The 15,190-nt window shown below is 63.2% G+C and overlaps 5 protein-coding genes across 5 annotated transcripts in view; 3 read left to right on the forward strand and 2 right to left on the reverse strand.

Moving 5' to 3' along the window:
* Positions 1–225: 225 nt before the first annotated feature.
* Positions 226–3,694, forward strand: MNEG_1235 (hypothetical protein; the record flags this gene model as incomplete). Its single annotated transcript, XM_014050274.1, has 9 exons — positions 226–236; positions 329–412; positions 845–947; positions 1,415–1,503; positions 1,832–1,928; positions 2,189–2,257; positions 2,653–2,793; positions 3,086–3,226; positions 3,551–3,694. 9 exons carry the CDS (start codon positions 226–228, stop codon positions 3,692–3,694), a joined length of 879 nt encoding a protein of 292 aa, XP_013905728.1.
* A 1,227-nt stretch (positions 3,695–4,921) lies between these two features.
* On the reverse strand, positions 4,922–7,147 carry MNEG_1236 (hypothetical protein; the record flags this gene model as incomplete). The annotated part of the gene is made up of 5 exons (XM_014050275.1): positions 4,922–5,043; positions 5,794–5,922; positions 6,266–6,368; positions 6,635–6,722; positions 7,056–7,147. The coding sequence occupies 5 exons, from the start codon at positions 7,145–7,147 to the stop codon at positions 4,922–4,924; spliced, it is 534 nt and encodes a 177-aa protein (XP_013905729.1).
* A 2,307-nt stretch (positions 7,148–9,454) lies between these two features.
* On the forward strand, positions 9,455–10,074 carry MNEG_1237 (hypothetical protein; the record flags this gene model as incomplete). The annotated part of the gene is made up of 2 exons (XM_014050276.1): positions 9,455–9,660; positions 9,915–10,074. 2 exons carry the CDS (start codon positions 9,455–9,457, stop codon positions 10,072–10,074), a joined length of 366 nt encoding a protein of 121 aa, XP_013905730.1.
* Positions 10,075–10,269: 195 nt separating this feature from the next.
* Positions 10,270–10,769, reverse strand: MNEG_1238 (hypothetical protein; the record flags this gene model as incomplete). The annotated part of the gene is made up of 3 exons (XM_014050277.1): positions 10,270–10,349; positions 10,468–10,597; positions 10,731–10,769. The coding sequence occupies 3 exons, from the start codon at positions 10,767–10,769 to the stop codon at positions 10,270–10,272; spliced, it is 249 nt and encodes an 82-aa protein (XP_013905731.1).
* Positions 10,770–10,800: 31 nt separating this feature from the next.
* The window catches only part of MNEG_1239 (hypothetical protein), a gene marked incomplete at both ends in the record, with an annotated part of 4,833 nt that continues 443 nt past the window's right edge, over positions 10,801–15,190 (forward strand). The window contains 10 exons of the mRNA XM_014050278.1: positions 10,801–10,926; positions 11,177–11,335; positions 11,643–11,793; positions 12,063–12,206; positions 12,460–12,657; positions 12,906–12,974; positions 13,255–14,060; positions 14,249–14,313; positions 14,548–14,639; positions 14,875–15,022. Coding sequence (XP_013905732.1) covers positions 10,801–10,926; positions 11,177–11,335; positions 11,643–11,793; positions 12,063–12,206; positions 12,460–12,657; positions 12,906–12,974; positions 13,255–14,060; positions 14,249–14,313; positions 14,548–14,639; positions 14,875–15,022 — 1,958 coding nt within the window. The remainder of the gene's footprint in view (positions 10,927–11,176; positions 11,336–11,642; positions 11,794–12,062; positions 12,207–12,459; positions 12,658–12,905; positions 12,975–13,254; positions 14,061–14,248; positions 14,314–14,547; positions 14,640–14,874; positions 15,023–15,190) is intronic.

Consider the following 15,190-nt stretch of genomic DNA (forward strand, 5'->3'; position numbering starts at 1 on the left):
GGCGAAGTGGGAAATCGCTTGACCCTGGCTTGGATTGATTATGATCACCCCAAAGCCACGCAGAATGGCAAGGGAGGTCGAGTGGCTGGAAGAGCGATCGGCTCGGAACTGCCACAGGGCCGCACATGGCGCTGGGGCCACCAAAGGCAGCGCATTGACCTGTCGCGCCCGCATCCATTACAGCATGAACGATAACGCCACTTCACCTTCGGATGATGTCATGCCATGCTCAAACCGTTTTGCTACCCCTGTCCAGGGTTTAGGCAAACGGCGCTGCCCTGCAATGTCCCGCCCGACCCGCCCCTTGCCCCGTGAATCCGCCCCGCAGGTTCACCCGATCATGGGACGCGGCCGCCTACCGCTCGCGCGCCCACACTGTGGCGTCCCTCAGGCGCGACGCCGTGCTCATCAGGTGCGACTACAGGCACTGCATTGCAAGAACCCGGGCCTGCTGGGTCTGCTACACGCCCGATTGGATGTGCACGAGGATTGTGATCTGTCAGGATTGTGATTGTGTCCCATTGGCTGCCTGCTTCTGCCATAGTGGAGCTCTCTGCGTGTGGGGTCGGGCTCGATTATCTGAGCCTGCAGTGGGGGCGATGCCGCCCTGGGCGCGCGCACGACATTGACACCCAGCTTTGCGTGACCCTGGCAGAGCCAGCGCTCTTGATCTGACATGTTTCGTGCATCAAGGCAGCCCATCTCACAAGGGGCCCTCGGCCCAACATCACACCTGATGCCCCCCTTCCCGCTACAGCAATCACCACTCTGTGGAATGTATGAGTGCATGCGAGCTGCACAACATGTGCCTGCCTGACCTCCCCGTGCCCTTGCACCGACCCAGGGAGTGGATGGCGAGCTTGCAGCAGGTGGTGGCCGCGCAGCCGGCCGGCTGCCTGCAGCTCGAGACAGAGGCACTCAAGGCCACCCACCTGGTCACCCTCAAGGTCGGCGGCCAACCCCACATGTCCGCCCCGCTTGCCTCAACTATTTGGGTGGATACATCAAACACAGAGAGAATTGCGGATGGACGGCAAAAGTGGTATTCCTGCTTGCATCGGCTGTTTGAGTGACACCCACGATGCCTCATACACAGACAGGAGGGCGGGTTTGCAGCAGGGGCCCACGGGCGCATTAAACACACACACACACACACACACAACACACACACACAGACACATACACACACACAATATGAACGCGGCCAGCGCACCAGAGGTTCCTGAAACCCCACACCACATAGCGCAGGTGGCGCCCTCACTGGGTGTGCCCCCCCTCCTTCCAGGATTTGGGGACCCTCACCGGCACCGTTTTTCACCCTCCTTACATTTGAAAGGGTAGCCCCATGCCCACTCCCCTCTCTGATCCGTCGTCCTGCCCCACCCCATCCACTTCCCCCCGCCCGCCCCGCCAGTCGGCCCTGGCCACGGTGTGCGTGATGCTCGTCAGTGCGGCGCGCCGGGAGGGAACCCGCGTGCTGCAGGAGATACAGGCGCGCGTAAGGTGGGCGGCGTCAGAAATGATGGCCATCATCATGACGCGCGCCTAATCCTTGGCCAGAGGCTCCGCCGGATGCAGAGAAGTGCATGCATCCGACGCGCCTGCCCAGCACTTGCGCCTGCGCCCCCCAGGCAGCTGCTCGTTGAGTCGGCGGATGATTCTTCTACAGCAGGTGTCGTTTTTGCAACGTCTTGAACCTTGACTTTTGGGCCGCGGCAGCCTGCCCACACCCTCTCCCTGATGCTGCCCGCCCACATGACCTACACCTCGCCGACTGCCTGCCGCCCATCCGCCGCCCATCATCCCGCTCGTCCCACCGCCCCCGCTGCAGCGTCCTCAAGCAGCGGCCGTCGGTACTGCCGGACTTCATCACCTACACGCTTGCCGCCGCGGCCGCGCGTACCGAGCGCGACAGCCAGCTGACCCAGGTTCGATCCTGAGTGCGTGCAGTAGCAGTCCTTCCACGCACACGCGTTCGAGCAGCTGCACAGATCGGGGTCGCGCACCAACAGCCAGCGGCATCGTGTGTGCGTGGGATCGAGAAGGATTCGGTATTGGAGCCCTCCAGTGGCAAGCCAGCTGCCTGTCTGAGGGCGGGTAGCCTTATCACCTGAAGTTCGGGCTGCACATGTGTGCTTGGCTGTTACTGAGGCCCACCGCAACGAACCCCTGCCGGTCGCGCCCGCAGGTGGCGGCGGTGGGGTCACTGTACGAGAGCGTGGAGGCGTGGGGCAGCCGGCTGCCGCACAACGACCAGGTAAGGGGGGGGGCGGTGAACAACGTCAGCCCAGGGCACAATGCTCAGCCCCAGCCTCAGACACGCACTTACAGACAAATCTTTGCGCTACGCCTGGCGACGCGGGGCCCCCGAGCCGCTGGCTGGGCGGGCGGGCGCCTACGCAGCAAACCCCTTGCACGCCAGGGAGCTCGCGCGCCCCGTGAGCCGCGCGATCCGCAGTCTTGCAGTCCGCCTGCCGCTCCGGCCCCTACGTACGGGCGGCCCCGCTCCCCTCATCCCAGGCGTTCTTTCAAGATGTCAACGCCTTGCAGCAACCGTTAAGGCTGCACTCAACTGAACATCTAGATGCAAGCGTGAGGAGGTATCTCAATGCACATATAATACATCATATCTAATTATTGGCGTCAAACCAGGTCCTATTGGACGACGTCCGGGAGGCGGGCCGCGCCCTGGCGCGCGCGGTGGGGGAGGCGGCGGGTTTCGTGGAGAGCAAGCGGCCGGGCATGGCGGCGACGCTGGAGCGGCAGGGGCGGGAGCTGGGGAAGCGGGCGCAGGTGGGTGGGTGGATTCGAGGGGGCAGGGGCCGGGGGCGTGAGGAGGAAAGGTGTGCGTGCGGGGCGGTTGAGCAGCAGGCGCAGCGCTGAGCGGTGGGAAGCCATTGACAAACGCCCTTGATGTCTGCGTCAGGCCCGTTGGCAGTCGATTTCGTGGTGTATCAGGTTTTCATTTTTTCAGTAGGAAGACAGGTATTAGGGCTTGCAAGCTCAAGCACGGCACATTGCTGACAATGTCAACAGTGTCAGTATGTGCAATGAGTCATACGATGCGAATGCGCTCACACTGCAGGAGCTTTTGTCTGACGTGGAGCGCGGCACGCTGCGGCAGCGCGTGTCACCAACCGCCGTTGTGCTGGAGGAAGGGGAGCTGAGCAGGTGGCGGGACTCACTAGCAGGGCTGTCGGGCGGCCTGGCCAGGGTGAACGAGCAGGTGGGCAGGCACCGCCGATTTAGATGCTGAAGATCTCGCTGATCGGAGCTGAGAGTGCAGCTCCCCCTTTGCAGTTTGCCGACGCGAGCATCCTGCACAGCCCTATGCTGCGCTGCGCTGTGTAAATAGTCAAAAGTCAGGCGGCCAGTGTGCGGAGAGTGAAGTGACGAGGCTCGACAGGGATTTCTCACCTGGCATACCCACTACGGTGATCACGCATCCACACTCTGAAGTACGACTTCAGTACATTATGAATAGCCCCCCTCGGCCGGGTGTCCCTCGCGACCCTGAATGCTGCCCCCCAACCCCCCTCTACTGTTGCAGGAGGTGCAGCTGGGCATCAAGGCCACCCAGCTGCACGACCTCGACGAGATCACGCGACAGATCGCGGAGGCCGAGGATCTGGTCGCACAGGCCGAGGCGGCGAGCGGCACGGCAGCGGGGTCCGATGCTGCTGTCGACGGCTGAAAGCGGCCTGATTGCATGTGGGCGGCGCTCCTGCTGTGTTTGTGATGCGTTGCTGCCGTGCTGGTTGGTGGTGCTGAGAAGCACTGTCGCCGTGTTACCAGTTGCTTTCAGCGCAACAGCGCAAACGAGCTTAATTGCTTATCAAATGCTTGTGGTGGGCGGGGCAGCCTCACAGAGGAAAGTGCACAAGGGAGACCGTTGCAGCGCCGGCCGCAAAGCTTGCAGCAGGTTTTGCACGCAGTGAACGCGGAGGTCAGTTGCTCAATACAACTGGTGGTAAGAACGCCCGCGTCACCGTTCACAACAAAGTAAGCATTCAAACAAAGTGAGCATTTCCAAACGAGCAGTCAATAACAAGGTTGTGTCACAGATGGCTGATCGCAGCACTCCATCATGATTCCGCATTTCTTGCGCCACACCGTGCCGCGGCTGCATCCGCAGGCGGCAGGCCGCCAAGGCGGGGGCGCCCCATGCCCGCGCGTCATAAACGCTCACAGCTCCCTGTCCTCCTCCGCCTCTTCGTCTTCCTCTGCTGCGGCCTCCACGATCGGATCCCCTGGCCCAGCTCCTGCCTGCTCAGCTTCCGCTGAAGCGGCCGCCCGTCCATTCCCTGGCGTGGCAGTGCGCCCCGGCGGCGAAGTCGGCTCCGCAAGCGCAGGGAATAAGTGGCGCTCATAATCCACCACTCTGAGATAACCCATGCTCGCCCTGTTGGCATTGTAGCAGGCCGCGTCGCCCGCGGCGCAGCGCTGGCAGGCGCCGCAGGCTGAGCGGCAGTAGCCCATCGCGTCGCCGGCGCCGACCCTTGTGTGTGTGTGTGTGTGTGTTTGTGTGCGTGCGTGCGTGCGTGCGTGCGTGTGTGTGTGTGTGTGTGTGTGTGTGCGTGCGCGTGCGTGCATGTGCATGCACGTGCATGCGTGTGTGTGTGACAGCAAGCGCGAGAATCATTCCTGTGCTTGCCAGTTGCAAGCCTTCCCAGCAAGTGATGCCGGGCAGTGGGATTTCTGCGCGGACCCTGGCGCCGTTTGCAGCAGCACAGCAGGCTGCCTGCTTGCGCGCACACAAATCCACTTGCCAGACCACAAGAAAACCAGAAGTCAAGCCCACCGACGCTGCCGTGGCTGCAGGGCAGTACAAGCAGTGGCTCAGACAGCAAGACGCTCGAAAAAAGGCAATGGACAGAGCCAGAAACCTCGGAAGTGGGATGCTGTATGCCCCTTGTCAAGCTCACATGAATGCGGGGTTCTCCTGGCACTGGCCCATGGCGGCCCAGGCCTCGCACTCGCGGGAGCGGTCCACACACAGGCCCGGGTCAGGGTCCGGCTCCCCCGTGATGCCAAACGTCGAGGCTGGGGTTGGGACATGGGTGGGTTGAGAATGGGTGGTGTTATGCGCCTTTGTGTTTGTCTTTGTGTGTGTGTGAGAGAGAGAGAGAGAAAGAGTGGGTATGTGTGTGTGTGTGTGTGTATATGTTAGAGTCTATTTGTGTGTGTGTGTGTGTGTGAGCTTGTGTGAACACATCTCGTGTGTGCATGTGCATGTGCGTGTGTGTGTGTGTGTGTGTGTGTGTGTGTGCATAATGTGAGCGTATGATACGATAGTTGCGGGATATTTTTGACAGTGCATACTTGGCAAAATGCGCCAGCTCCAGCCTCACGCGTGAGTGGAACTCTGCGCAGAGCTGTCGACGCAGCATACCACACCGCCAACACAAGGAGCCTGCAGCTGCCTGCCTCTCCACAGTAATCACACTCGCAGACCCCTTCTTTGCTCACGCCTGAAGGGCTTGGCATGGATCCACTTTGTGGCGGTCCACTTGACGCCCTTGGTGACGGGGCAGCCGGTGTGCATGGAGGCGGGGTCCTCCTCCTGAGCGTCAGGCCGCATGGACCAGAACAGCAGCGCGTCGCCCTGGTGCGACAGGTCGCGCATTGACGGGGGCGTGAGTATGACGTGAGGGGATGCAATGTATCGATCCCGAATAGTCGGCCTCCGCGACATCAGAGAGGGAGCATGCGGCTCGAGGATGCCAGGCCGGTCGCCGCGCCGCAAGCATCGTATCCGTCGATGCCTCGCCGCCCCCGCCCCTCCGCCAACACCTGCCTTCTTCGGCTTGAGGGCGACGCCGCCCTTGGTGCACTCTGAGAAGGGACCCATCGCCTCGACCAGGTCTGGCCTGACCCAGTCCTTTGACTCAGGGAACGCCGTCTCACCCCCCTCCTCCACGTCTGCAGGGGATTTTGCGGAGATTGCGACAATAGCAAGGTCGAGCTTGAGATCAAGGTAAAGGTTGAGATCAGAGCTGGGTTCGTAAATGTGAAGATCTGATGAATTGCCGACAGTGGCTACCGAAGCGGTGTCTCTCAATTGCTGACTGGCCTGGCGGCGGAGTACTGAGGTTTGCGAAATTCTCAGCGTATGCACGCGCGCGCGCACATCCACATCCACATCCACACGCGCACACACACACACACACACACACACACACACACACACACACGTGCGCTTGCATATGTGCAAAATGTACAAAACTGTACACATGAAGAGATGAACAGACACGCACGCAGTCACCTGAGAGGTATAGCAGCACTGTGGCAACCCTGGGCCCAAACTCCTTGTCCTGCAGGGTGTCCATGTGAGGGCGGTACGACTGCCCATCACTGTACCGCAAGACCTGCGAGACAGTAGTCGTAGTTGCCAGTGGTGGGCGGCGGATGGCGTGTGGGGGTCGGGAGGTTGGGGCCGGGGGTGCAGAGGGGGGTCAGGCACGCAGCAAGGGCGTTAGCGCCAAGCGGCGACGCACGCGGCGGTGCTAGGGGCGTGGGCTCGTGTCCGCAAGCCGGTTCACCTCATGACACAGCTGAGATCAGGAGGGTCTGTGGACACGGTTGCTTGCCCAAGTAAAGAGCCTGGACGGCTGCCGGCCCAGCCCTATCTCACCTGCAAGTCTTCTGAGTGGTCCTCTGGGAGGTGCGCCCACGACGCCACACGAGCCTCCACCCGCGATATGATCTCGTCCTGGCGCCGCCTGGTCAAATTGGGAGGGCACCGCACTGGATCTGCGGCCCATGCTTGCTGCCGTGGAACCCCATCGCATGCTGGCCGACAGCCGGTGGACACCCTAGCAAGCTGCGCGGCCGCCATTGTCGCAGCCGACCCGCGCGGGTACTCCGCCCCCCTCCGGGCTCTGGGGGTGCCGGCGCCAGTAGCCAACGGGCATCAGGCGTGGGGAGGGCCCGGTGCGTCACCGCGCGCCGCTCCCCTGGGGGCAGCCGCTCGTGCGCCCGAGGGCGCCCTGGCGGCGGAGGCGCCGGCGGCCGGGCCTTGGCGCCGCCTCAGTGCCGTCGTGGCCCCGACTCACTTGATGAATGTGCCGTAGCTTGTGCGGTAGTCATCCTCGAGGCTGCTGCCATCAGGCCCCACCACTGTCGACCGCTTCATCTGAGGGTGCATGGTTGCGTGGGTTTCAGCTGGGCGGAGGGCCGGGCGAGGCCGGGCGCCGGTTAGTTGGTGGGCTCAAGGGCAGGCGCTATGTGTATAAGGGTATGCAAGGCACTCACGACGCAAGACGGCCTGCTTGTGCACAGCGTATGGGGTGCTGCTAGCATGTGCTGCTAGCACGTGTGTCTGCTTGCAGCAAGCAGTCACGTGCTCTGCTAAATCAGGGTTTGATGGGGCGGTCTGGTCGGCGTGTGCAAATGCCCGAGCAGCGCACAGTGGGCGCCGCGAGCCGCTTGATGTGCTCGCACTCCTCATTGCTCAGGAAATTGTGGAAGACAAATGCCCGTGGCCGCCAAGATATGATTTGGACCCTTTGCAGTCGATTGAATCGGAGCGTGGGCAGGCATGAGGACATTGGCTGCCGAACAGCGGCGTGCGGCGAGGTGAATGCGACACACCGTGACGCGGTCGTTTCTCTCCAAGCATCCAAGGTATGTTTGCTCTGGTTAATCAATTTTTTTGCATAGATGCTTGCATGGCGCACCATGAATTGTTCTGGTGTTCAGGCGGCTCCTGCGGCAGCAGCAAGTGCCGGTGTCCAATTTGATTCGGCACCCCGCGACAGCGCGAATGGGCGCCGCGCTGCGGTCGCTGCTGATCGCCGTCATGAGATCTAAGACGGACGCTCTGTCCTCCTCTAAAATACCGTCATGCACCTCGCACCTGCGCGTTGCTCGCAGACACGCACGCGTCCTCTGATTGTCGTGCGCACGCCTGGTTGCCCTCAGCTGGCAGCACTAGCCCACCCACGAAAACCGCAAGACATGCCAAAAGCAAACTCCAGCGGTTCATATCGCGATCCAGCTGCATTAGGTTGCTCGCGATGCTGTCGGTAGCAGCCGCGATGATGGATCAGTGGGGTGTATGTAGCAAGTCATATTAAATATAAGACTGCATGAGTGAGGAACAGGATCGACAATGACGTCGAGGCTGAAACCCCTGTCCTGAATCCAGTGACTCCTTTCGTGGTCATATGTTACGCATGTCGCATGTGACCAGGAGGCGAGCCGTGCATGTGGATCCTACAAACGCAAAGAACAGTGGAATACTGCTCAGTATGACACTCCGCCACTCTGGTCGACTGGCCGTCGCGCTCAGTTGATCTTGGATACGAGTTCCTGTGGACTGGGTGTGGGCCAGGGTACCCCACTTGCTCTGAGCACTCTGCTGCTTGCCGCACACTTGCCACGACGCGCCCCCGGTGCGAGAGGGATTGCAGACCACGACTAAAAGGTGGTTGATACATACTTTCCTGACAAACGGGGGTGGATGCTGCGTGCATAGCGTGACCTCTGCGAACGTATTGAGCCGGAACCTGAAAGCAGCTGCTGAATTGAGCGCCGTCGTACTCCCTCAGTGTGATAGAAGGCGTGATGCACGATGAAGTCATCGCATGTGCGTGTGCAACGTATTGCGCTTGCAGGTGCAGCAGGAGCTATCGCCACCGGATTTGATCCAACAGCAGCACCAAACATGGCACAAAGTGCCGGTCATCGTTGCCCAATCATGCCCTGCGCCGCATTGCTCATTGCCTTCAAGCAGCATGCAATGGTGTTTCCATACAAGGACCTGGCTGGCTCTTGTGGAACCGCACAACTAGCACATGCAGTGTCACACTCTCACACAGCTCTACACACATGCAGCGCACTGGGACTGCATGGGGCACCCACGCTCAACTTGCGCGAATATCATGTCATGTTTATTCTTCTTGCAAGTCGAAACAGCCACGGCCTTTCAACCCGAGCTGTACGTGTCTGTTGGTGAGCCGCTTGTAACACTACCAGCCACAGCACGGTGACCCCGGTGAACGGCGAGTCAGTGGCATGATTGAATTTGTAAAAAGATTTTAACAGATGATCTCCGGCGGGGGAGGCTGGGTATCGCGTACATTGGCGACAGGGATGTGGGATAGGATCGATCTTCGCACCGGCTCCTCTTCAGTCGGCTGATTGTTTCGCAACGAACGCATAACAATAACTTGGATTGCCAGGATCTCGTCTCACCGGCATCCCACCTGCATACAACAGTGGCTCCACCAGCACCAGCACACCAAAACACCCATCATTGAAGAGCGCTATATCCTGCCGTATTACGTAAAACGCACTTATTAAATGCAAATTGTAGCGGTGCGGCGACGCAAGTGACACCAGCCGAACAGCGGGCGGCATGGGTACCCTGCGTTGGGCGGTCCCTGTTCTAGCTCTGCTGGCTGTTGGCATGGCAGCGGCGCAATCGACTACCTTTCCAGACGTGCTACGCATGGAGCCGAGCGAGACGCGGCCCCTGTCGGCGACGGCGGGTTGCGGCGCAGAGGCGATCGAGGGCTCGATGGACGGATGCATGCTGCAGGACACAATCAAGACTGGAGAGGTCCAGGAGTACACATTTGTGGTCCCGCCGCGCACAGCCAGCAAGCCGTTCTCCATCCTGCTCACCGCCAAGGCGATAGGCGGGCGCGTTGACATGTGAGCCGGCTGGGACGACTAGGATTGGCGGTCTTGTTGGCCGGTTGGTGGTGGCTCGCAGGCGGCGCGAGCGTCCCAGCTGCCCTGCAGCTCAAGCCTTTGCATGCCTGCAGCGTCCCGTCTTGCAACAGCATGCGCGCCAAGAACCGGCCATGCATCGGCCGACCGCCTCTCCGGGCGCTCGCCTATGCAACATCAGCAATCGCCGCGCTCCGCGGCCCCGCCTCTCGCCCTGCGCCGCCCGGGGCCGGCAGGGTGGCGATCGGGCCTGGTTCTGTGTTCCAGGAGCACATGATGTTCCGTTTGGTGGGGGGCATAGAGGGCCACACGGCGATGACCGAGACGTACATTCGAATCCACGGGCAGCAGCTCAAGGCAGGCACCTGGCGCATCAGGGTGAGCCGCCGCCCCTAGCAGAGAGTGCCCTGCGCCACGGCAGAGGCACAGACAACGCGGCTGACGTGGTTGCTTTCCAGGTGGCAGGGGTGCGGCAGGATGGGTTTTGGCGAGCGCACCGACGCCTCAGTGCCGCCAACGCCTCCGATCGTGCCGCATTTCACTTGGCGGCGCGCAGATGTTCTGCCGGACCTCCGACCGCAAGGCGACCATCTACTCAGTGCGCGTCCAGACGCCGCTCATGTCGACGCGGCTGGTGGCGGCGGAGAAGACCGCGCTCGCCAGGCTGGTGTCTCAGTGCTGCGACGTGCGGCGGTCAATTCAGATGGGGGCGCCGAACGTTGAACTTTGCGCGAACGTGTGAGTGTTGAGGATTTTGCGGCCGGGGCACCAAGGTTGTCTGATGTATACCTTGCTGCTGCTGCTGCTGCTGCTGCTGCTGCTGCTGCTGCTGCTGCTGCTGCTGCTGCTGCTGCTGCTGCTGCTGCTGCTGCTGCTGCTGCTGCTGCTGCTGCTGCTGCTGCTGCTGCTGCTGCTGCTGCTGTGCAGCTCAGCATCTGAGCATCTGAGCGTTTGAATCAGGATCTGTACGCATTACCTGACAGTCCCCCGCCCATCCGCCGCACTTACGCAATCGCCGCGCCCAGCCTGCCCAACGCGGTCGCGGTGAAGACCGACGCCAGCAGCGACATCTGCCAGGTCGGGCCCTTCATGTGCACGCCCGAGGGGCGCCTGCAGAAGCTGATGCTGGGCGGCGCGTGGCTGAGCTGCCCGGCGTTCCCTGCGGTCATATCGGAGTTTGAGGCGCTGCACACGATCGAGTTTGAGGTCGCCACGTTTGGGGGGGACACGTTCACGAACGCCGCCAAGGTGGGCCGGGGGCGGTCGCTAGCAGAGGGCGTGCGTATGTGCGGGTGTTGACAGAGCATGTGCGCATGTGTGTAGTTACGCCTGTGGGCGCGTGCATGCGTGCGTTTGCGCATTGCAAAACGTCAGCGGCAGCGCCTGGGAAGCAGGTGCGTGTTGAGGTCAACGGACTAGCAAGCCCACACGCCCCAGCCTTCTGTCTCAGTCTGCACAACACCGAAAATAACACGCCGACGATGATCATGCATCTCAGGTGCTGGCGCCGCTGAAGGATCTGGAGCGGCTGTATTTCCGCAGTACAGATCTGGGCGGGGCCGTCCCATGTGATCTGGTCAAAGGCAAGGACAAGCTGATGATCCTGGACTTGAGCGACTCCATGGCTTCCGGACAGCTGCCCGACTGCATCCTTGGGGTGAGCGCGCGTCTTGCCAGGCGGCTGGGGGGCGGGCGGGCGGGCCGATGATTGTCAGCTCGCGGAGGGAGCAGCACCGCTGCGAGTGGGTGGCGCGCTAGTGGGTGGCTGCCGTTGCGCAGGGCCGCGAGTTCAGGCACGCAGCTGCAGTTCAGGCACAAGGGAACGTGCCCAACACCCTGCGGAGGCCGCGCGCCTCAGCGGCGTCGCCGCTGAGCTCCCAAGCCCTCTCCCTTTCGCATATAGCGACCAGCGCTGCTGCTGACCCAACCGACTCCCCGCGGTCGACTCTGCTCTGAACGCGCAGAGCCCCTCGATCGAGGAGCTGTACCTCACCCGCACCCGCATGAGCGGCGGCCTGCCTGACACGATCCCGTCTGGCAGCCGCCTGCGCGTCCTGTACGCGTGGAACGTCCACCCTGACACCGGCCGGCCGTGGCCCAACGGCCACTTCACTGGTGCGCATGCAGAGATGTGCGCGCGCCTGCATTGAAAGCCTACGCTTTGCTGCGATAGAGGGCTCGCTCTTTTTGACAGCTTCTGTGATTGTGGGCGCTGCGCGGCCTCTGTAGATTATAGGCCCGGACTTGTCGGCTGATGGAGGCAACAGCATATGAACTCTTCTCTACAAGCGCGCGCGTGCCTGCACGCGCACACACACATACACACTCTCGTACACACACACACACACACACACACACACACACACACACACACTTGAACGCAGGCCCGCTGCCGTCGACGCTGTCCAACGCTGTGGGCCTAACCGACCTGGTGCTCCCGCACCACCAGCTGACGGGGGACGTCCCAGCACTGCCCCAGGGCCTGGACTGGCTGGACCTGAAGGGCAACAGCATAGCTACCATGCCTGGTGGGCGCCTGCAGGCACCATGCTGCTTGGCGGGCCGGCGCCGCTCCTGCTCCTGTGCAGAAATAGTTTGTGGAGGCGCGCGTGCAGAGGGGCGGTCCCCAGGCGGTGGCAGCGGCGTGCAGGGGCGGCAGCGGCAACACATTTGGAGCCTCAATGCAGCAGCTGCTGCAGGGCCTGACCGTCTGGCTCCGCGTTGCTGACCGGCCTTCCACGCCCTCTCCCCCCGTGCCGGCGCGCGCTTTTGTTCCTTCAGGCACGCTCCCGAAGAGCCTGCGGATCCTGGATCTGTCAGACAACGGCGCCGTCGGCGCGCTGCCGGACTTTGCAGAGACGAGCCTGGCCTGGGTGAACCTCACCAGCAACCGCATCAGCGGGCCGCTGCCAGCGACGTGGGGAGGGTCGGCGCGCACGCTGAGCGTGCTGTGCATCGGAAACAACAGCCTTGCTGGAGGTGGGTGGGTGGACGGGTGGGCGCAGCTGCTGGACCATTGCCATAACACGCGGTCGAATTATGCCGGCTCCGGCGCGTGTGTAGGGGGCGTATGCTTTTTTGATGCACCGACGCGGCTGCTGAGGTGGCGGTGCTGATTCTGCATGCTGCAGAGCCATACTCTGTCTGTGTGCCATACTCTGTCTGTGTGCCATACTCTGTCTGTGGCCAACGGTTCTCCGCCCCGCCGACTTCCAAACAACCTCCAGATCTCGACGGCACAGATTGGCGGATGGAGCTGCTGGAAATGCTCGACTTGTCGCACAACCAGATCACCGGTGAGCGCCCCCGCCTCGGACATGCGACACACGCCTGCGCCTGGGGTTGCAGGAGCAGTCGCGAAGCCGACCGAGTGGGGCCGGTGGCGTGCTTGACCGGAGACCCCAGACAAAGCAGCCCCACGCAGGCGCGGGATGTGCGCGCCGCGCAAAGCTTGCTTGGGCGCAGATGCTCTTCAAAGCGCCGCCGCCCTCGACAACATTGGCAGCGCCGCCCATCAATCCCCTCGTCGACCCTGATTGACTCCACCATTCCCACACCCAACCGCCTGCCTCACAGGCGTGATCGCGCCAGATCTGGCGGCCCTGCCTTGGCTCAGCTTCATCAACCTCGCGGAAAACAAGATCGGCGGAACCTTGGACGAGTTCGCCGCCGCCCTGCCAGACCCCCGCACGCGCCGCCGCCGCCGCGCGGCCGCGCGGCGCCGGCGCGCGCTGCTGTCTGCGGGCGCGTACAACGAGGCGGCGCAGCTGCGGCGCCGCCTGCTCCGGGACGGGCCCGAGCCGGAGCCCGAGCCCGCGGCCGAGCCGGAGCCCGAGGCGCGGCAGCAGCGCGGGGCGAAGCCCGCGGCCGCGTCGCCCGCGGCCGCGCCTGCGGGGCGCGTCAATTACTACCATTCGGCCAAGTCCCCCAAGCCGGCGCCGCCGCCGACGGGCGATGCGGATGCTGACAAGCAGAGCGGGGACGAGCCCGCGGCCGCCGCGCCTCAGCCCCGGGCCCCGCGCGCGGCCTCCGACGCGCCGCAGCCGCAGCCACAGTCCGAGGTGGCGCCCAGCAAGGAGGCGCCGCCGCCGGCCGCCGCCCCGGCCGCCGCGGCGGGCGACGGGGAGGGCGCGCAGCGGGACGCGGCGCCGCAGCAGATGGCCACCGTCTCTCGCGCCGCCGGGGGCACGCGGGGGCCCGTGGACGCCGCCGCGGCGCAGCGGATGTGGGCGCCGCCGCTCGACACCCCGAGGCGGGGCATCGCGCTGCCGCCTATGGCGCCGATCGACCCTTTCAAGGCGCCGGCCGAGCGGGCGCCGGCGACCCGCGGAGTCTACCTCGGATCCAAGATCACCTTCCTCGACTTCAGCAACAACAAGCTGGTGCGTCTGTCGTGCCGCCCGAGGTTGCAATCTAGACCTCCCTGCGGGGCCCATTATTCGCGCTCTCTCCTGCCGCACCAACATGCTTGCGAGTGCCCATCAGCTGCACTTTTGAGCCAATCAAACCTCCCTATGTGTATGTGATTTTTTATCGGAATCTGCACTGTTGCCCGCCTACTTCCACGCAGGAGGGCAGCCTGCCCATGGGCCTCCAGAAGCTGGGGGTGTTCCAGTGGGTCCATGACTCACCACCGTGAGTTCACACCCTCCTATGCGCCATGCCGGCACGCAGAATCCTCCACTCTAGAGCTTGTCGGCAAGCGCAAGGCCGACAGCAGCCGCAAGCGGCAATCGCAGGTCCCTCCCCCCGGGTGCCTGAACGCGCCGACCGCGCGAGGCAAACCACGGCTCCAACTCAATCGCCCTCACTACCCCTTGCTTCTCTCCGCTCTTACCACTCAAAAACTGCTGATTGCTCTGCGCGCAGTGACCAGCAGCTGTTCCACTACCTGTTCCTGGACAACAACGACATCTGGTCCCAGATCCCCAGTTACATGCTCGACGCGATCGCCATCCCTGGTGCGGCCCACGCAAACAGCCGCCGTGCGTGCACGGCGCCGCAGCGCCCTTGTGAATTACCGTCCCATGGCGTTGAGTGGCGTGCTGCAACTACCTGTGCAGTTGTAATGCATGGAGCCTGCAGATCCGACGCCCCCTGTCTCGCCACTCCACAACGCCGCGGCCGACGCCCCGGAAACGCCCCGCAACTGCCGCGCAACCGCCACACAACCGCCGCCCGCCCTTCCACCCGCAGCCGAGTACAACCCATGCCGCTGCAGCGTCTACCTGGACCTGACAAACACGACCCGCTTCTGCCCGACGCGCGCCACCATCGACGCGCTCTCACGGGGCACCCTGGAGTCCCTGGTGACCGCTGGGCTTCCAGAGCTGTCATGCCTCAGGTCCGACTTCTCGACAGCTTCCCTCCGCGGCTACCTGGGTGACCCGGCCGGTTACATGAGCGCCGTCCCGACGGCGCCGCCCAGCAGGGGGCGCACCGAGGCGCGGCGGCCGACGGGCCCCGCGGGCATGGCCGCGCCGAGCGGCAGCGGCGGCGGTGGTGGAGGCGG

This window comes from Monoraphidium neglectum, assembly GCF_000611645.1.
Source record: "Monoraphidium neglectum strain SAG 48.87 unplaced genomic scaffold scaffold00120, whole genome shotgun sequence".
Classification (NCBI taxonomy): domain Eukaryota; kingdom Viridiplantae; phylum Chlorophyta; class Chlorophyceae; order Sphaeropleales; family Selenastraceae; genus Monoraphidium; species Monoraphidium neglectum.